This window comes from Electrona antarctica (genome assembly GCF_951216825.1).
Source record: "Electrona antarctica genome assembly, chromosome: 19".
Classification (NCBI taxonomy): Eukaryota; Metazoa; Chordata; class Actinopteri; order Myctophiformes; family Myctophidae; genus Electrona; species Electrona antarctica.
The window spans coordinates 33,181,029-33,203,457 of NC_136800.1; the positions used below are offsets into that span (position 1 = coordinate 33,181,029).

General features: G+C 42.4%; 1 protein-coding gene across 2 annotated transcripts in view; it reads left to right on the plus strand.

Moving 5' to 3' along the window:
- The window catches only part of gpc1b (glypican 1b), a 117,175-nt gene extending 110,689 nt beyond the window's left edge, over positions 1-6,486 (plus strand). For both annotated transcript variants that reach the window (XM_079488752.1, XM_079488753.1), the window contains one exon: positions 632-6,486. In XM_079488752.1, the coding sequence (XP_079344878.1) occupies positions 632-843 (212 nt within the window). In that variant the 3' untranslated portion in view covers positions 844-6,486. The remainder of the gene's footprint in view (positions 1-631) is intronic.
- The last annotated feature ends 15,943 nt before the right edge of the window (positions 6,487-22,429 follow it).

The window sequence follows — 22,429 nt, forward strand, 5'->3', positions numbered from 1 at the left end:
TTAAACACCCAGTCACTATTGAAATGGCAGCGCTATTTTAGGACAAAGCCGAAGGTGTGCTGGCCTCAATCATGCTGCCACTTTGGATAATTGAGGTCGGATTTTATACCACATTATTCTCACTCATCATCGCTTATCAAGTTTCATTGTGTGAGTTACTGGCACAGAAAAAGGAATCCAGATCTGGAACCCGGGCAAACCTATTATGCTCTTACTGTAGTTATGAAGGTTGCGGTAGAGCAATCAGGATTAAGAGGCCCTGTGGGCGTTGATTGCATATAGCTCACATTTGGTCTCTTGTACCTGAAACATTGCAGTTGCATTAGTATAAGTCAGTTCTGTGGTAAAAGCCGCAGATGGCTTACTTTAGAGAACATCTGCCTACTTCAAGCAGCATACTGTACGTGTGTGGATTACAATTAGAAAGACACGAACCAAATTATAGTCGACAATCCATAAGAGAATTTGGGAATGTCCAAACGGGTTTATGAAAATAATTGAATCCATAAAGTACTGCAGTCAGAAAAGAATGGAAAAGGGCAAACGGTTCACCTACAGTCTACAGTAGTTACTGTGTGTCAAGAATAAAACGGTTATTACAAAAAAAAAAATCTATTATTTTTGTGCGCAGGCGACGACGTGAGCGGCTCGGGAAGTGGAATATGCGGAGATGACATTTGTCCCCGGGGGGGTCCGCGCCTCATGACCCCGAGCACGCCCAAAGTGTACGCGTACCCCCCGGAGAACAAGAAGGTGGTGAAAGCTTCAGGAGGAGCCAACCAGAACCTGCCGTGCGTCGCCATCTACCTGCTCTCGCCGGTCATCTTACTGCTCCGGCGATAATCTACAGGGGGAACTCCACCGATTGGGACTGAGTTTGGGACACGGGGGTGGGTGGCCGTGGGCCGGCTGAGGGAGAAAGATGTCGGGGGTTAGTTACTTTGCCAAAACAAATATAGGGAAACCACACACACAAAAGAAAACACACACACACAAAATGTACATGGATGGACTTCTGTTTGGTCTCGGAACAAGGGCAAAATGGAACAACAAAAAAAGTATTCATAGATCTTTTACATTCTGCTCTTGTACTTTTTATTTCTTGCTATTATTATGACACCGTTAGAGCTGGTCTTTTCTGCATTTTTCATAATGTTTTTTTCTTTTTCTTTTTTTTTTGTGTTTTGGGTTCTCTGAAATAATATCTGTACTTAAGACGTGTAGAAGCTATGGAGCTAACAGTATGGTGGGTGTTGACACCGTATGGAGGGCTGGGACAAGGGCAGGGGGGATCTGGGGGAGGTAGGTGCGCGTCACAGTTGCGCCGAGCCAAATCATTTGTTATTCCGCTCCTTTTCAAATAGTGTTCAGTTCCGATTATTTATTTGTGAGTAACTGAGGAAAAATATACTCCCCGAACAGTTGGCTTCGCCACTCCCCGATATATAAATAGGAAAAAGTACACAAACCGCAAACTCAAATGAAATAAACTATTGATGAGTTTAAAGGATAATCTGGAACTGCAGGGCTTTCGGGTAAGACCCTCTGAAACACGTTAAACCCACAACATTATTACACACACACACACACACACACACACACACACACAGTACACACTCCCGCAGAGCGAGGGTGAGAGCGATCCCGCGTCAGCACTTTTCCGCCCCGTTTCATCATGTAAGCTGTAATAATAGCCGCGATCACATTCACACAGACATGATCCTCCACGGTGGGAGTAATTTGACCCCTCTCCAAGCGCTCCATCCCTTCGCCCTCGTCCCTCCCTCCCTCCCTCCCTCCATAGAGCTGATCTGTTTGCTCCGGGCCCTGCCGGCTGTGTGGGATCAGGTGGAGGGAGTCTGGTGTGAACGGAACACATGCTGGGCCATGACACCACCATCCCCACTATAGAAGAGCACAGTATGGGACCACGCAGAAGGGGGGAGTGGGTGACCCGTTAGAATTTGTCCACGCGGGGGTGGGGGGCGGGGGGACGGGACGGGACATGAAAATGTTGCCATTTCCATCCCCGACAGAAGCAGAAGCGAGAACTGCTGCCATATTGTCCTCGTTTTGCCTATCCACTCTGCTCACGCGGCGGTGCGGAACGAATGTATGTGTGTGTCGGCGGCGTGCCATTTCACGAGCTCCCAGCCCCCCCCCCCACCCCCCTCCGTTGAGGTTCACTGGCTCCTAAAATTAGCATCGAGATCACGGCCGGAGAGTGGGTGATATTTTTGTCTTTTGCAGTAACATGTTATATATATATATATATATATATATATATAAAGCCACCACCACCACAGGGGAGAGCACTGCACTTATAACCACTTGTTTATCGCAGGCTGTATTACCGCTTCTGACGGCTTCTCCCATGTTTTACAGAAGAAACAAATACCAACCTTTTAGACATCTTGTCTTCACCTGCCACACATGTCACTGTATGCTATATTGTCTTGTGGCTTTTTCCTTTTTTCCCCCTCTTTCTCTCTCTCTCGCTATTTTTTTTTCCTGATCTGGAAACACATATCCATCTCCCGCTTCCATTCCCCCCCCCTCCCTCCTCTGTCTCAGTGCCTCAGTGTCTGTCTGCCCCCCCACCCCCACCCTCCCGCCCGCCCTTCCTGCCTCCATCAGCTGTAATGACCTTCAAAAAAAAAAGCGATGGCTTTTTTACATGACAGCAAAGGCAACGCGACAATGACACAGTGCTTCATTATGGATCGACCTTACTGTATGTTGTGGCGTGCTGCGGCGCTGACGGAGAACCTCGCTGGGAGGAAAACCTGCTGCATCTCAGCCCGTTTAGTTCAAAGAAATGTCAAGGTTCTCGTGTTTTGAGAAGGCTTTTTGTGTGGGAGGGTGGGATGGTGATTATGAGCGCGTGTGCATGTGTGAAAGTGTGGTGCATGCGCGAATGCACCACGAATGCACCACATGCGTCTGTGTGTGTGTGTGTGTGTGTGCGTGAGAGAACAACAAGAGGAGAAAGGCCTATAAATCTTGATTGATTGGGTGGTGAAGACAGTATTGAAATGTGTTGCATTGAACTGACTGCCCATTATATGAATGAAATGCTATTCAGCTCACAACAATGGCGGGGTTATTAAAAAGTTATAGCCGTTTGCTAAATGGAAATTTCAATACGCTAAAGTCCCCCAGAGCATCTGTGTTTATATAAATCGGTGCTTGTCGATGCCGCACTTGACATTGAAAAGCTAGAAATGACGATGTGAGGGAATTCGGAGCTCTGTTCCGTCTTAATGTTCCAAACATAGGGCTCGGCTGTACACTGGAACGTCCCGCCATTACGTACAGTGATGTCAATAATACATCTGATCGGAATTTAATGACTTTGATTATTATCGTAGAGCCACTCACGATCTTTAGGAAACAATAAATCTCTTGTGGGTGACAGTTGTGGAAATTGTTCAGAAAGTTGAACGTGGTTTATCGTCACAATGTGCTGCCAGGTTATTTTGATTACGATTATTTCTTTATAGTGCTTTAATGATGGATGATTGCACGTGTGTGCGAGTGCGAGTGTGAGTGCGTGTGCGAGTGTGTGCGTGTGTGTGTGTGTGTGTGTGTGTGTGTGTGTGCGTTGGTTCCGGTTTTAGAGATTTGCCTGTGACTGCCTTTGACACCTTGTTTAGGGTCGGGGGTGACGATTAAAAACGAAACAAAAGTAAGTTCACACTCCCATGAAGCATCTTTTTTTTTCTTTTTTAAGGAAATAATGAAATAACAGAAATGTGATTGTGAATTCTGATGCTGATTCTGAATGTGAAAAAGATAAATCGCGCTCTATTAGAGAATGGGACAAATATAACCCCGACCTCCCCCCCATCCCCCCCCCCCCCCCTCCCACAACGGTGACATTCCAATTCAAAGACGACTTAGCAACTTTCAACTCACGACTTTCACTTTCAATGGCTGTCCTCCTCGGCTGAAATTTTGCACAAGCCCCTCCCCCTCAAACCACTTCTGCCCCACTTTCTCTAGACGCCAGTGGTTCTCAAAGTGGGGTGCAGCCGGGAGGGGTCCGCCACGGTCCTTGAGGCGGGTTCAGCAGGGTCCCCCAGCTAAATTATAGCCCATTAGGAACCAACTGGACCCTTGCAAGTCTGTAACTCGGAATGTACACATGGAGTTGGTTCCGTGGCTGTACACAGAGTTATGGGGGGTCCGTGGCCTAATGCATATGAAACTGGGAGATCCGTGAAATAAAATAAAAAGTAGGAGAACCACTGCACTATACGCCTCCACCTTTTACTCTCCTTTAGTTTGTTGTTCAAAGTATTCCCCTCCCCTCTCCCCCTTACTTTGTGTTTTTTTTAAACGCTGCACTTTTATGAGGCCAATAAATGGCATTGTCTGCACAAAGACATCGCAAAGATGGTCGATCGATAGGTGAGTCAACACCTTCCAGAGACCACTATTGATTGGTCGATGTGTGTATGCAGATAAGATATGGACCAGTGGGATGCCTCCTGTTTAACTATGGTGAAAACAAGCATTACGCTCACACACACACACACACACACACACACACACACACACACTTGTATTACTGTACTTGTGAGGACGTTCACGTTATATGACAGCGATTTTGTGAATGTCATTTTTTACAGTTTTTGCCATTTTAAAGGGATAGTTCCGATTTTTTTTTACTTAAGCTGTATGAAATACTTGCCATTAATATAGTGGTTGCAACTGTATTAATCCTTCTCTTTTTATCTTTCTCTCTTTTTATCATGTATTAATTGATTGCCCGAGTCCCGTGGTGGGAGTTCTGCTCTGGTTTTGGTGAAATATTAAGTAGTTCCAGTAATTTTGTGGGGGGCACAGGGGGCCACGCATTAAAAGTAAATTAATCCACAAAACTAATGTCATTTGTATTGTTGACCTATTTCTAAAAGATTAGTGCAACTTTCGTTCATTTTTTACCCCTCTATCACACGGAACTATGTTTTTTATGTCCATATCACTACGCCCAAAAAATAGTTCCATGTGATAGAGGGGTCAAAGTTGAACGAAAGTTGCTCTAATATTTTAGAAATAGGTACAAACAATACAAATGACATTAGTTTTGTGAATTAATTTACTTTTACTGCGTGGCCCCAGTGCCTCCCACAAAATGACCGGAACTACTTAATATTGACCAAATAAAAACCAGAGCAGAACTTCTACCACGGGACTCGGGCAATCAATTAATACAGTTGCAACCACTATATTAATGGCAAGTATGTCATACAGCTAAATCTGAACTATCCCTTTAACTAAGTGTAAATCAGGCATAACTGCAACCCTAAATCCAACCTCTAACTGTATAATCATAATCACCAACCTAAATCTTTTCCAAATTGTAAGCCTAGCTCACCATATATTGTTTTTATTTTATTTTATAGTTTTGTTTTGTTTTACAAAAAAGTAACCATCTCAAGAAAATGGTCCTCACAATAATTATTTCTAATATTATACTATACTAGAGCGGTGCCCATTGGGCACTGGCCTACTTGGAACGATGCAAGTTGGAAATGCTTGCCCCCCCCAGTTATTACGTCTGTCCCTTTTATGCCCATATATGGAGTTCTTTGTCAGGCATGCCCAAATATGGAGTCTATGCAGATGTCACACCAGTGTGATGTCAGAACAGGCCAGCTCCATATATGGAGATATAGGGGTGATCAGGTCCAGAGCCCGGGCAGAGGCTTTTGTGCTGGTTCTGGACAACCGGCAATCCGACGGACTCGACACCGGCCACTGCACTCCCTGTGGGGGGGTGGAACGCGTGTGTCGAATTTGAAGTCGGTGGAGCGAACGTTTCTCGAGTTACGTGGATTACAGATGTACACACGTACGTATACAGACGTACACACACACACACACACACACACACACACACTCGCACACACACACACACACACACACACACACACACACACACACACACACACACACACACACACACACACACTCACACACACACACAGAGACTTGGTGCGTTTATTGATAGATACTTGTGGGGACATTTGACCCTAACATGTATAGTAATACAAACACACACACACACACACACACACACACACACACACACACACAGGCCCCTGAGTACCACTATATAGGCCCCTCCAACAAGGCACTGGTCAGTGCCTGCTCCCTCATCCCTCCTGTCACTCAGTAGGTTTGGGGGCGGGGGCGGGGAAACACCAAACTGATCGCAGATCAGCATTTACAGATTATTTTACACTGAGTTGAATGTGGCTGGCATTTATGAAAGGTGCCGATATGAAAGAAAAAGAAAAAAAGTCTTTCTTTGATTTGTCTTTTTGTCTATGTTTTATTTTTGTTATCAGAAACCGGGGAGTTTGTGTTTATGTCAACGATAAACACCAGGAAGAGGTTGAAAAATACAGTATGTGTCATTTGCTGTTGTTTGTTCCTGGAATCTTGTGTCAATTATATACATTGTAAGATTTTCAAGATGTCAGTGTCCACTTTATTTGTGTGTGTGTGTGTGTGTGTGTGTGTGTGTGTGTGTGTGTGTGTGTGTGTGTGTGTGTGTGTGTGTGTGTGTGTGTGTGTGTGTGTGTGTGTGTGTGTGTGTGTGTGTGTGTGTGTGTGTGTGTGTGCGTGCGTGCGTGCGTGCGTGCGTGCGTGCGTGCGTGCGTGCGTGCGTGCGTGCGTGCGTGCGTGCGTGCGTGCGTGCGTGCGTGCGTGCGTGCGTGCGTGCGTGCGTGCGTGCGTGCGTGCGTGCGTGCGTGCGTGCGTGCGTGCGTGCGTGCGTGCGTGCGTGCGTGCGCGCGCGCGCGCGTGCGTGCGTGATATTACCCTTACATTTGTACACCGTGATATTACCCTTACATTTGTACACAGAGTTATGGTGGTCCGGACCATGGTCTAAAACAAGGGTTCTCAAGGTGTGGTCCGTGAACCCCCAGGGCCATACACACCAGGTATTTTCAGAAAGGGGGTCCTTGAACCACTGCTATAAACAACACTGTACTTCGTTGCCTTTTGGTATAGTCTAGAAGCTGACCTGACTATGAGAACCACTAACATGAGGTGCTTTGAGGAGGACTTCTTTTTTTTAAGAAGTATTGTTTTTTAAAGATATGTTTTTGGCTTTTTCTGCCTTTATTGATAAGTTGAAAGTAGTCTGACAGGAAATGGGGGGGAAGACGCGGCAAAGGCGGTCAGGATCGGGAGTCGAACCTGCGGCACGCCGTCAGGCTGGCTCAGCCTAGGTGCCCAGACGGTTGAGCTAACCGTCTGGGCCAGGAGAACAAGTCGTGTCTGGAAGCTGAGCATACCATCTGCCCAAGTTGTTTTCAGGAGAACAATGGGACAATGGCACTACCAGTGGTGGAACAAGTACTCATTTTTGAGGGGCGCTATCCCCTCCTATGTCCAGCTTTGAGGGTTTGTGTAAACCCAAACATTGAAGACAAAAGTGTGTAAACACAAACACATGATTATTTTTTTTACTTAAGTTAAAGTATCAATACTGCAATGTAGAAATACTCTGTTACAACAAGTAAAAGTCCGGAATTCAAAATTCACTTGAGTAAACGTACAAAAGTATTGGCATCAAAATGTACTTAAAGTACCAAAAGTAGAAAGTTCTCGTTATGTAGAAGTCCCATTTAAAGTTTTCAAATGTATACAAATTTCTTGAAAATAGAAGATCTACAAGCTCACAATGCATTATGCATCGTGTTTGTGAGCTTCTAGATCTGCTATTTTCAAATGGCCGAAATGTATATACTGTAGGTCTGAGACTCTGAATTGGTTACTGTATGTTTTGTAATAATAATACAAATTTACAAAGTAACTATAGTAACTAGAGTTTAAAAAAAAAAGTGGTGTAAAAAATACAATATTTGCCTCTGAGATGTAGTAGAGTAGAAGTAAAAGTATTGGAAATTGGAAATACTCAAGCAAAGTACAGATACCTCAAAATTGTACTTAAATACAGTACTTGAGTAATTGTACTTGGGTACTTTACAGTACACCACTGACTGTATGTCTGTCTTAGGCTGAGCTCACACCTTTCATGCAATTCTGTGCTCGTTGGATGCTCGTTGGATGCATGTTGTGTAGTGTCATGGCCGCCCAATGCATTGCCAATGGAGGTCACATGGTTTGACCCAACATTGTGTTGTGTGAGGGGGAGGGGCGGACGACTGCGCCCCTCCCCCTCACACAACACAATGTTGGGTCAAACCATGTGACCTCCATTGGAAATGCATTGGGCTGCTGGGCGGCCATGACACAACACCCAACGAGCACAGAGAATTGCATGAAAGGTGTGAGCTCAGCCTTAGAATGACCGTGCTGGTAAAATCCTAGGTGGCTGCTGTATGAGACCGGCTGCTGTATGAGATGATGATGTATGTCCTCACCAGGCCATCTCTGAAGCCTGCGTTATGCTTTGGCCAAAAAGTATCACACAACATATTGTCAAATACATCATTGTTGTCAAGCAACGTCCCATGACCCATGATACACTGTTCCGCTGAAGCACCTGCATTATCATTAGGCCTAAGTTAAATGTATTTTTGCTAAGTACATTTACAAGTACCCAGAATTTGTTATCTGCATTTAACCCATCAAAACCCTTTTTGGAGGTGCTATATCCAGCTTTTAGTGTATGTTCTCAAACGTTGTCCTACACAAACATTACATTCCCATCGACAAGGAATGGAGAATTTTATGTCATAGTGTCTGAGCAAATAGGCATAGTGTTTATTTTACGTCATGATGATGTACGATGATAAGAGCGCCCCTCACTTCACACTTTTATTTTGTACTCTATTTGCAAGGCTGCCACTGTGTTCTGGCTGACCAGAACTTAGAAACTGTCTACCTTTAAAAGAAAGAGGGTCACACTAAAGTTTCTCAAGTCCCATCCATTCTTTATCTTTATGTATTCAGTGTGACAGTGTAACAAAAGGGGACTTGACCATGAGAAGTACAGGAGAGAAAGAAGAAGTCACACTATAGTGACTACACATACTGTAGTGTACAGTATTGTACAGTCACACAATGAGTCGCAATATTGGGTGAGATACAGCTAAGTGGTTTTGGGATTGGACAGAAATGCAGTGCCATATCTCAGCGATTCCATAATGAGGTTACAAACACAGAAAGCTAAGTAGTTGCTGCCACAGGGAAAGGCAACTCACAGTCACGCAAGGGCGAATAAATTGAACCGGTATCATGATTAGAATGTCACAACGTATTTCAGCATAAAAAATGTCACACCCCATTTCTCTCTCTTTCTCTCTCTCTCCTCCCGTCTACAGCAAGACACACACTGACTATTCTGCCTGTCTTCCCTTTAGTTCGACCTTGCTCACAGCAAAGACATTGTTTGGTGCCACAACACTGGAGGGATCTTAAAGACTCTAATGCTTGATTTATGCCACAGTATGAATCGGGTTTAACATACCTGGTAGTGTCTCATAGTGTGGTGTAAATATATCAAGCTTTTCATCTTGACAGATTTGCGTAGCTCCATATCTCAGTTCACTCTTGTTGTGTACTCTCAACATTCCCATTTGGCACCATGTCAAAGTCAGAGAAATGCAGCATAGTTTTCTCATTACATGCTTTTTAAACACATTAGAAATGAACCGAGATCACCTTGCCAGTCAGTGCCCAGAGCTACTTTGGAGAAAAAGAAAATCAATGTTCCTTTCTCTTACTTACTTTCAGAACAACCATTATCAACATGGTCATATCTTGTTGCTCAGTGGAGGGCTCGATTCTTTCTCTCCATTGCTGACGGTATTAGGCAGAATATAACCTCTCTTTATGTCTTTCTTATTCATTTGTAAATTAATTGTAGGGATTTAAATTTATCTCCAATTATAAGTCAACACACACACACACACACACACACACACACACACACACACACACACACACACACACACACACACACACACACACACACACACACACACATACATTTTGTATTGTAAATATCAGATCAATAGAGCAAAGCATTCACCAATAAAAAACCTTGACTGGCTCAATAAAAGCTGAAATGCCTTTCACTCAAAGCAGGACTCAGACAGAATCACTGCTTTCAGGCATGCACTGATTTATGCAAGACAAAGAGGAAGGATGTTAGCCTCAGAAATCCAATGTGAAGAGGCTAGTTTGAAATATAACCCTTATTTAACCAGTAGGCCTGCAAATACATCTGGGACAAAAGTCTATTTTACTTGCCAAGAGGCTGGAATGTTACACAAATTCCATGCTTAAAGTTGACAAAACAAGACAACTCAACAGACAGACTACCAGACTTACGTAAGTGTCTGGCTAAAAACACGTAAATGGTGCATTTATATAGCGCCTTTATCCAAGGGGCTTTACATATAGATGTGCATCAATTCACCCATTCATACACCGATGGCAGCAGAAACCATGCAAGGCACCAACCAGCACATCAGGAGCAATTAGGGGTTCAGAGTCTTGCTCAAGGACACTTCGACACTTCGGAGCCCGGATTCGAACTGTTCAACTGGCAACCTTGCGGTTACCATCTGGCCACTATACCACTGAGCCACCACCGCCCATATAACTGTATACAACACAACACACAACAAACAAAACCAAATAAATACAATAAAACCTATTGCTATTGGTAAGCATCTCCTTTGCCATCTTTTCAAAGACTACAAGTGAAATCAAGGGCAGTTTTAGTTTGGATTGAAGGAGAAATAAACAGTGGTTCTCAAAGTGAGGTGTGGGACCCTCAGGTGTCCTTGGGAGGGTTCCAGTGGGGTCCCCAGCAAAAGTAGTAATACAGCATCACCTTCATTCTAACCACTTTATAAATGTATGTTGGCTGTTCAGAAATAGCAGATACAGGCTCGCCGCACAGCAAATCTTGAAAGTGTTGAATAGTTTTCTCTGGGGGTCTCTGGCACAAAACCTTTTCAGATGGGGAACTACTGGCATACACAGCAACAGGTGTCACGGTAAAACTACCAAATCTTTAAATGTGAACTTTGTGTATGCTGGAGAATGATGATAAGGCCTGCAGAGTAATTGGAGGTAGTTATGAGTTTAGCTTATTGCTTTAACTGCACATCCACTTTGAACATGGATTACATTAAAAACCCATGATGGCTTTGCATCAAAAAATACCAGCAATTCATAGCTAAGCTAAAAGAAATCCCCTTTAACTTTCATCTTCAGAGTGATGTCTGGAAGCAGAGTCGGAGAGACACGGAGCAGCAGTATTACCCTTCAGGATCTAAATCTCCCTACATGGTGATGAACACATTCTGGCACAGAACTATTATCTCTGGTTGTATCCTTGGGTACACACTGCCATCCAGTGGAGGAATTGATTCATTACACTGTCAAAACACAAATTTGAAAACCTGAGTGCCAGTGTTGCCACCCATGATGTCTGGTGTCTGCTTATTATTATAAGCGACTTTCGGCCTTGTGTCTTGCAAATATTGGTAGGATGACGAAAAATGTTCGTCGACTAACTTTTTTCACTGACAAAAACTACATAAAAACTAAATGAAAACTAAGCCATGCTGACTAAATATAGCCTACTGTCGATTTCGTCAACAAATAAAAACTAGACTAAAATGTCAGGAAGGGACTAGTGGACAAGAGATCCAGTATAAGTCATTTTACACTTGGTTGCATGCTTAAAATAGCCGATCTACAAGCTCACAACGCATCGCCGCAGCACGACACGTTGTGAGCTTGTAGATCTGCTATTTTCAGCAAGTGTAAAATCAGTCATTACGACGGCATCAAGGCCCACCAAAATACATTTTAGTCGACTTAATCTTATGACATTTAGTCAACTAAAACTAGACTAACACTAAAGCATTCCAGGTGACTAAAATGTGACTGAAACTAAATGTAAGCTATTCAAGAGACTATGACTAAAACTAAAATAGAAATTTGCTGCCAAAAACAACACTGCATGTCAGCAGGCCAAGGGAGGTGGTGATATAATTTATTTATTGTGTGTGGGGAGCCAAAGAGTATTATTTCTGTTTTATTGTTGTTGAGCATGAGTATATTTTGTCTGAGGTCCAGGTTTTTGGTCAGTGAGACAATCTAACAAACAACCTGGCATCTTCTATATTTTTAACATTTTAAAGCCTCACAAAAAAATTGTTTTGCTTTTGTTTTGTAGGGTATTATTTTTGTTATTTTGTAATTTTCCTCTCCCCCTTGTGAAGATTTTGAGCAATGTATGTGAGTGTTTTAAAATGTGATAGGAAGTGGAAGGAAGTGGTAGTAAGCTTTGTGATGTCTGCCTGAAAATAAATTTGTAACATTTTGTATAATAAAAAAAAATATATATATAGCGGTGTATATCCCCCTGATGGCTGATGGGGGGGGAAAAAAGAACAAAAAAATAGTAATATGGGTGCCTGTTGCTTGGGTAGTAGGAACCTTTGTAACAGGTACTGTGTGACACAGGAACCTATTAATGGTTGCACCTCTACTTACATTTGAGCTGGAGAGCGAGTTGCAAACTCATATTTCCCGTTTGGATAAATTAATGGGGAAAGGGAAGGCACTTTATCCCAAATGTAGGTAAGACATACATTATTTATTGTTGCTGCTGCTTCTGCCGCCGTGCAGAAATGGGGTGTGCATAATACACAGGCTCTTTAATCTTTAATTTCCAATACAAGTAACTGTAAAATCCAACACAGACTGTTGACTGGTGAAATAGAACAGGGGTTCTCAACCCGTGGGTCGCGACCCCTCGGGGGGTCGCCAAATTATTTTAGGGGGTCCCCAAATTATTTTCAATTTAAAAAAAAAAACGATTTAAAAAAAATAGCAGACCTACAAGCTCGTAGCGCGCCACTCGGTGGCGCGCTATGAGCTTGTAGATCTGCTATTTTTCAATAGCTAAATTATAACAATGCTTAAAACACCAAAAGGGGTTCCCGCCCAAAATGGTTTAAGGTTATTGTAGCAGTCAATTTATATTGGGGGTCGGGAGGGGGCGGGCGGGGGTCCCGAGACATTGCCAAAGCATTTCCGGGGGTCCCCGGCCAAAAACGTTGAGAACCCCTGAAATAGAACACTGTCTTTGGCCTGGGTGGCTGGCGTAGCTGTCTGGGCAACATGGCTGGTCATCCAGTCTGGCAGTGTGCCGTGGGTTCGACTCCTGATCCCGACGGCCTTTACTGCGTGTCACGCCTCCATCTCTCTCCCCATTTCCTGTCAGCCTGCTGTATAGTACCTATCCCTCTATAAGAATAAAGGCGAAAGCCACAAAAATATGCCTTCCCCACGTCGTCTGTCAAACTGTATACCCTCTCCACCACGACTGTGTCTCAAAATCCTGCCCATATCACAAACAGCCAGTTGACAATGTGGAGGCCAATTAACCCTGGGCACAAATCCATCCTACTACCGACCGAGCACATGGACAACAGCTCTCACTGTGAGCGTGCAGAGATTGGATGGCCCTCAACAAGGTGCCCCTCACCCCATATTCCCTCAGCACTTCCCACAGTATCTCCCGGTCATGACTCATGTGCCTTCTCCAAATCCACAAAACACATGTAGACCGGTTAGGCATACTCCCAGAATCTATACTATTGAAGAGACCTTTAACTGATCTGTTCAGTGCATATTCTCTGAGAGTGCAAGAATATACAGCAAGGAGCCAGCCTAGCCATTCATAGATTTAAAATCTATAAGAAGTCAGAAGGGAGTCAGTTAAGAGACATTAAAGCAGGAGTGATGTGTTCAAACATCTTGAATGAAGTTAAAGGACCACTTCACCACTTTTCAACGTATCGTCATATAATTGGTCCTCACTAATGCTCATGATAAAATAGCAAAAGAAAATAATTCGACTCTGTCTGTGTGAGGGCTGTGGGCAGTTCAGAAACCCGTCTTCCAGTGACATCATCATTAGGCAGATTTTTTTTTAAACAAGATTAAAAAAATATATATATAAAGCAAGATCTTTATTAGCGTGAAAACGATGGCTTCAATTATCCCATTGCAACTTTTCAAGAATAGAAAGCCTGCAGTTTCTATTAGCTTGGATTCCCATCGATGATGTCACTGGGAGACTGGTTTCTGCCCACAGCCCTCCTATGAGACACATTGTGGTATTTTATCATGAACATTAGTGAGGACCAATATTGAAGATAGGTTGAAAAGTGGTGAAGTCATCCTTTAATACTGTGGGTTTCACACCTGATTTGTCATTTCAGTAAAAAGTGCATTACATATCAAGTCTATACTGGAAATAAATGAAAGCATGAAACTTGGTAATCTGACTGTGAAAGGACGCTTCTATATTTTGCACATATCCCTCCCAGGCCTAAGATGATAAATGGCATATTTGGGGATATCGGACGTGTACTTCTGGAAGTTAAGGTCATCAAAAACCTTTGTTTGTTTGTTTGTTTTGTTTTATCATTTCTAGTTAGATTCTGACAGTGAGACAGGACATGTGGGGGGAGAGAGAGAGAGAGAGAGAGAGGGGGGATGACAGCCAGTATTTTGAATGATTGACACTAAAGGCGTGTTGGGAGACAGGCCTGCCGTCTGCCTGTCTGCCTGCTAGACAGACACTGTATGAATGTGGACACTCATAGAGGCAACACACACGCGTGCGCACACACACGCACGCACGCACGCACGTAGCAACCCCACTCCACAACAGATACAGCTACACACTATATTCTTTAAACACTTCCCACTCATAGAGGCACCTGACACTTGATATACACTACTAAGATTGTACAAATAAACTCTGTCTGTCTGTCTGTCTGTCTGTCTGTCTGTCTGTCTGTCTGTCTGTCTGTCTGTCTGTCTGTCTGTCTGTCTGTCTGTCTGTCTGTCTGTCTGTCTTTTCTTTTCTTTTTAAGTAGGCCTCTATAGGACCCATGCCAGTGGCGTGCACAGACATTTAGAGGGGCAGGTGCTCAAGTTAAAAAAGGGCACCTTGTGCAGCGCGTGGAACCGGCCGGTTGCCTTAATCCATTTTGGGGCGGGAACCCCTTTTGGTGTTAGCATTATGTTATGCTTTAGCTATTGAAAAATAGCAGATCTACAAGCTCATAGCGCGCCACCGAGTGGCGCGCTACGAGCTTGTAGGTCTGCTATTTTTGAAAAATCAAAAAAGAAAAAAAAAGGGCAGGGGGTGCTCTAGCACCCCCTAGTGTCTATCTGTGCACGCCACTGACCCATGCACATGTCACCTTCAAAGCACCAAAAAGTGTGCTATGATTGATGTACTCGCTATTTCTTTTGTTATTGTTATTGTTGCTATGATGTTGAGGAGCCAAAGCCAAAGAATGTGACTCTTGTGTGTTCAGTGTGTTCATACTTGAGTTGTGTAACAAATACAATCTTGAATGCTGCAGGCTAGAGGGTCCCCTGAGGGATGCCGATGATAAGAATTCAGACTAGGGTTGGTCAGTTCGGTGATATGTCTGGAAAATCCTGATAATCAATCAATGTAAGAAAATCTATATTCTATGGCTTGTGTATTTAAAACCACACTGCCCTTCAGGGACAAACAAATAAATGAACCTGAACCTGAAGTACTCAGTGGAAGTGGAAGTGGAAGTTGAGATAAGATACGATACGATGTTTATTTGTCACTGTATGAGACATACAACGAAACGTTGTTTAGTGCATCCATAACACAGCAGTATCAACAGAGAAAAAGACACTGTCAGGATTTGATTAAAGAATAATTCAAAGTTAGAAATGTTAAAATTAATTTATGAATTTAAAAGACTTCTAAATGTGGACATTGATTTACTATGTTAAAAGTTTAAAACACTAGTTGAAAAAGAGCTGATTTACAAGCTTGAACATCAGCTATTTTACTGTGACCTGTTGACCTTAATAAATTAGTGTTTAAAATAATTTAATTTAGGTATTTGTTTAAAAACACTATTGTTAAAACACTAATCATTTAATGTTTAAAATCAAGAATGGTTAAAAAGAGAACCTGTTGTTTTGAAAAGATTATAACTTGATTGTTTGGCATTTGTTTTCAAAGGTTTTCAACCTGACAAAGATAAGAAAACGGTTAGTCCAGAATTCAAGATTTTGCACTTGCTGAAAACAGTTTTGATGTGTCACATCAGTGACTAAACTGGGGGCCCCCAGTGTGGTCACACTGCAGCACTAGCTGCACGTACTCTACCGTGTGGTGTGTGCGCGTGTGTGTGTGCGTGTGTGTATGTACATGCCACGTGCATAAGCGTGTGGTTTCGGCATTTGTAGAGAGACATTTTGTTTCCTTGTTTAACATACAAACAATTCTTGCGACACCGCTGTGTGCTTCAATGTGGTCAGCCTGACAGCGCTGTGTGCTTGAATGCACACAGAACCACATCCTAGTGTTGGAGACAGCACTGTGTAAAGAACCTGTAATGACACAGAGTATGAAAACATCCCATTTTAAAATCTCCACTGGTGTAATTAATACAATCACTTTTATGCATTTACGTAAACAAGCTTGAATTAATGCTTCAGTACAATGATTATAACTAGTTCAATAATTGAATAGCTGATCTCAAAATCAATGATATACAATAATCAGATTAAGGGCCCTCAGATTAATGTTGACTGTTGGTTAAGAAGCAACATAATGTTGACTGTTGGTTAAGAAGCAACATAATGTTGACTGTTGGTTAAGAAGCAACATAATGTTGACTGTTGGTTAAGAAGCAACATAATGTTGACTGTTGGTTAAGAAGCAACATAATGTTGACTGTTGGTTAAGAAGCGGCAGAGACGTGTTTTTTTAAGCAAAGTACAAAAAGGCTTTATTCAATTAGCAGATTGTTTTATGCATTTCTCATCAACATCATCCTTATCAGTAAAACATTTGGTCTCATCAACATCATCCTTATCAGTAAAACATTTGGTCTCATCAACATCATCCTCATCATTTGGTCTCATCAACATCATCCTCATCAGTAAAACAGGAATGCATCCAACATCACTGAGTTAATCAAATATAATGGGAGTATATATGGGCTCAGGGACGTGCAGCTAGGGGGCGCTATCACCAGGGACATGCAGAGAGTGTTCGAGAGGCAGGGGCTGAAATCCCCTAAGAGGGCACTTCTGGACAAAAAAAATAGCGAAAATAGCAGATCTATAAGCTCACAACGCGTCACGCTGCAATGCGTTGAGAGCTTGTAGATCAGCTATTTTCAGGGTCGCAACCCAGCACTCTTTTAGCTAGTGGAGATGCAGGTGTGTAACGACATGGATTTATAAACACATTAGTTCCAACGCAAAATGCTGCGTTCAAGTTCAGGAGACTTTGGAAAATTAAATGCTGCATTGGTGGTCTGGAGAGGGCAGTTGTTTTACAGACGGGTAAAAGGGCAGGGGCTGAAGCCCCCTGTGATGTCTATGTGTGCACGTCCCTGTATGGGCCAGTGCTGGGGAAGGGGAGAGATGTGGGGGAGCCCCAGCACCAAGCCTGTAATGGGGAACAGTAATGAATGACTTGTAGGGAAAGTTATATTACAAGGACATACTTTCCAGTACTAGTCCTATGTGCCAAGCCATCTCACACAATAAACAAATAACAATACAATTATAAAAATGACTAAAATAAGGAAATTAATAACCAAATCCAAATAGCACATTTTCCAAAATCACAGACGATATCCAGTCCAATATCATGATATGGATATAATATTGATGCCCTGACCGTGTGGTCAGGGCATCAAAAAAAAGGTGTAGTGAAACGGAAATGGTGGACATTTATTGTGAAGTTTCAAGTTGAAACACCGCTATGAAGTTTCTGAACCAATCAGAGCGTCGCATCCCTTCAGGGGATGGGACGGTAGCTAGGGGCCGTAGCTATGCTGCTGCTATGCTACGCAGGACAGCGTGTGGATGTTTGTTTACAAATCAGATAGTCGTCCAGCTTTACCAGTTTACTATTATGTGGCTTATTTCTACCCTATAATGTTTTCAGATACATTTTTTAGCGTGATGATTAAGTTGAAACCGAGTAATACACTCCCTGGATGTTATCTTGAATGGGAATAAAAACGGAAGATGTTTGTAATCAGTAGCAGCTGTGCAGCCTGTGCTGGACGGATGCAGGGATATGGGGAATTAAACGGGTGAGCTTCATTTTTATTGGCTTTTATCGATGTTGGCCTCGACACGTCATCACGCAGCACGTTTTTGTTTTCAGGAAGTAATAAAATATATATTTTTATGGACGTTTGATATAAAAACACACAAAAATGAGAATTTTCTCGTTTTTTTGGCATCCATTGTTAGGTATGCCCATATGATGACCACGGATATGGTCTAAAAGTGTGAAAAACGTATTTTTCATTTCACTACACCTTTAAGCTGCGCGCAGCTTAAATTCTGAGTTTTTAGACAGCTGGTGGATGGAAAAGAAGCTCCACCTCCGCGGAAGACTTGAGCGGAGGAGAGCGTTTCCGGGAATCTGGCCGTCGCGCAAGAATTCCGCGGAGGTGGAGCTTAATTTCCATCCACCAGCTGTCTAAAAACTCAAGCTTTAAGCTGCACGCAGCCGAGAACGTGCGCAGCTCTTTCGACCGTGTGGCAACAGCTAGACAGAAACAGACTAATAGTCTCTCCAGAGTAGCCAACCAGGTGAAGCTCCTCCCACTAACGACCTCCACGCTGCTGTCTCTTCCTGAAAGGAGACGAGAGCATGTAGTGAGTAACAGTAGGAGCCAATTAGAACCAATCAATGAAGAGGTAATTATGAGTTCATACGTATGAGGTTGTACTGCAGATTGTGCCAGGACATCATATGTATCCTGACCCATAGTGGCTAGTTGTAGACTCTGATAGGTGGAGTCTGGACCTGTGGTGTGTGCACCTCCACGCTGCTGTCTCTTCCTAGAAGGGGATGAGAGCACAAGCAGTAGGACAGTAGGTGCAGAAAGAGAGGCATAATTTAACCAACACAACAATCAATAAAATGGTGATCATGAGGTCATACTTATGAGGCTGTACTCTAGATGTGTGGGTCATGACGTCATCCATAGTGGCTGGTTGGAGATTCTGATAGGTGGAGTCTGGATCTGTGGTCTGACAAATGTAGAGGAGGGAATACATTTGCACACGCACACAATTTGTCCTCTCCATCCTAACTGTCAGCATGGGGAAGCTAGCCAGGAACAATGTCCTCGGAACAGTTATTGGTTTTTAAGGACAGCATTCAGGGGTCGTACCAGAGTTACTGAAGCACACTGACTGACGAGCTGGACTTCACCTGTGTGTGTGTGTGTGTGTGTGTGTGTGTGTGTGTGTGTGTGTGTGTGTGTGTGTGTGTGTGTGTGTGTGTGTGTGTGTGTGTGTGTGTGTGTGTGTGTGTGTGTTGTGCTTGTTTTATTTTTAATAATCACAGAGCAATCATTCCTCCAGGCTATGGGATAAGTCCCAGACCGGGTGGGAAGACAGGCTAGTCGTATTTTACCCCAGCCCCGATCACGCCTCGTTCCATTTTGCCCACAAATTTTATATATATATACATATACTGTATATATATATATATATATATGTATGGAGCTATTTTTATCTGGCGGCAATCTTGAAAATGTTGGAATTCTTCATGGCCCGAGGTTGATTATAAACTAGAAAAAGTGCCCTTCTGGGCACCAGGAGGATAGGACTGTGTGAGATGTTTGGCAAAATGTTTAGGATTAATATAAACATGTTTTTGAGGCATTTTGTTCCAAAAATGTGTTTTGCAAAAATCAACCTGTTGGTGGCGCTATAACAGGCCAATGTGAAAAGGGTGGGATATATTCCTCAGCCTAGTAAGAAAATGTGTGAAATATTTCACGTAAATTGCATGCTGCGTTCATGATTTGAGGCTTTTGTTCAAAACGGGGCAATCTTGCAAACTGTGAAAGCTAATTATAGCCAATTAGGATAGAATATGAAATATCGGACAGATCCGACTTGAGCACATGACCATAGAGATAATGTGTAACGATTTGTGAGATTTTTGGACAGAATCTGGAGGAGTAATATCAAAAAATGTGTTTTACAAAAGTCGGCCTCCTGGTGGCGCTATAAAAGGCAGATGCGGAAAATGCAGGTCAACGGTTTGTCCTTGGCCTCTAGGGAGTGTGCATGCAACGTTTCACGCAGATCGGTGCAGTTTTAGGTAAAAAATGTGAAAAGCTGCCTCATGGTGGCGCTATAACAGGCCGTTCTGGAAAATGTGGGGCAGAGGTTCATCGTTGGCAACCAGGGAGTGTGTGTGCAAAGTTTGGCATCGACCGGGTTAACGGTGCCGGAGATTAGCTGGTAACAGACGGACGGAAGGACGGACACACACACGGACACACACACACACGGACGGAGTGCAAAACATACTCTCTCCCCATGCCTTCGGCCTGGTGGAGACAATAAAAATAAATACAATTTACCACGTTTGTAGGAGACACTGGGGAAATGAAATGAAAGCCACGTGATTGTCCTATAAAAACAAAATACACATAATGATGATTAGATTATCAGGCTGTATTCATCACATAATGATGATTAGATTATCAGGCTGTATTCATCACATTAATGATTAGATTATCAGGCTGTATTCATCACATAATGATGATTAGATTATCAGGCTGTATTCATCACATAATGATGATTAGATTATCAGGCTGTATTCATCACATTAATGATTAGATTATCAGGCTGTATTCATCACATTAATGATTAGATTATCAGGCTGTATTCATCACATAATGATGATTAGATTATCAGGCTGTATTCATCACATTAATGATTAGATTATCAGGCTGTATTCATCACATTAATGATTAGATTATCAGGCTGTATTCATCACATAATGATGATTAGATTATCAGGCTGTATTCATCACATTAATGATTATATTATCAGGCTGTATTCATCACATTAATGATTAGATTATCAGGCTGTATTCATCACATAATGATGATTAGATTATCAGGCTGTATTCATCACATTAATGATTAGATTATCAGGCTGTATTCATCACATAATGATGATTAGATTATCAGGCTGTATTCATCACATTAATGATTAGATTATCAGGCTGTATTCATCACATTAATGATGATTAGATTATCAGGCTGTATTCATCACAATGATTAGATTATCAGGCTGTATTCATCACATTAATGATTAGATTATCAGGCTGTATTCATCACATTAATGATTAGATTATCAGGCTGTATTCATCACATAATGATGATTAGATTATCAGGCTGTATTCATCACAATGATTAGATTATCAGGCTGTATTCATCACATTAATGATTAGATTATCAGGCTGTATTCATCACATTAATGATTAGATTATCAGGCTGTATTCATCACATTAATGATTAGATTATCAGGCTGTATTCATCAAAGGTTTATCCAGCTGGACACATTCAGGAGGACTGCTGTTTCTTTATGCCATGATTTTGTAACCAAACACCCAGTGTCAATTATGTAATCCTGGGCGCTACACTTCCTCTGCCAACCTGGGGAGAGCAGCAGACTGACCTCATGCTTCCTTCTATGCATGAGGAGTCCAAGCTGATTCTTTTCACCTGACAGGGGAATTTCCCTGTTCTTTTTTGTTTTTTTTAATGGTGTTTGACAATCATCAAGCTGTAAAGACACAATGAGACAGTAGCATGTTGACATACTACTACAAAAATGCATAATCGACAAATAATTATTGATTAGCGATTCATATCATCTTGATGCAACATTGCATGTTTGCTAGTGAGCAAGGAAATACCAGACTGCTGTTTGATGTTAAATGATCTTCACTAATGACGAAATAGATAGATAGATAGATTGATTGATTGATTGATAGATAGAAACATTTAGAGACGTACAAATAGACACTTCTATATAGTCAAAGAACAGAACAGGAATTCATCATAAAGGAGGTAAAAAGAGAAACATATACAGTGAGGGGAAAAAGGGGTGGGCGGTAGGGGGGGGATTCAGATTTTACGGGGGCCAGTTTCGAATTGCAGCCGTCCGTAGGTGCCCTTTGAGTGCGGTTTTGAAGGAGTCAAGGGATTTACATGTCTTAATGACTGTTGGTAGGGCGTTCCACATTCTGGTGGCATAGGAGCGAAAATAACTTAGTCCCTTGTTTGTGCCGAATCTGGGTTGTACATGGTTTGTTGCACTCCCTCTGGTGTTGTGGGTGTGGACTTCGCCAACACTACACAACAACACAACAATAGATAGATAGATAGATAGATAGATAGATAGATAGATAGATAGATAGATAGATAGATAGATTCATTGATTCATTGATTCATTGATTGATAGATAAAGGAACTGTTTGTGCCAATAACCTTTTCCTTTAACATTTTATAAAGGTAGTTATAATGGTCTCATTAATATGCCAAAACAAAACTAG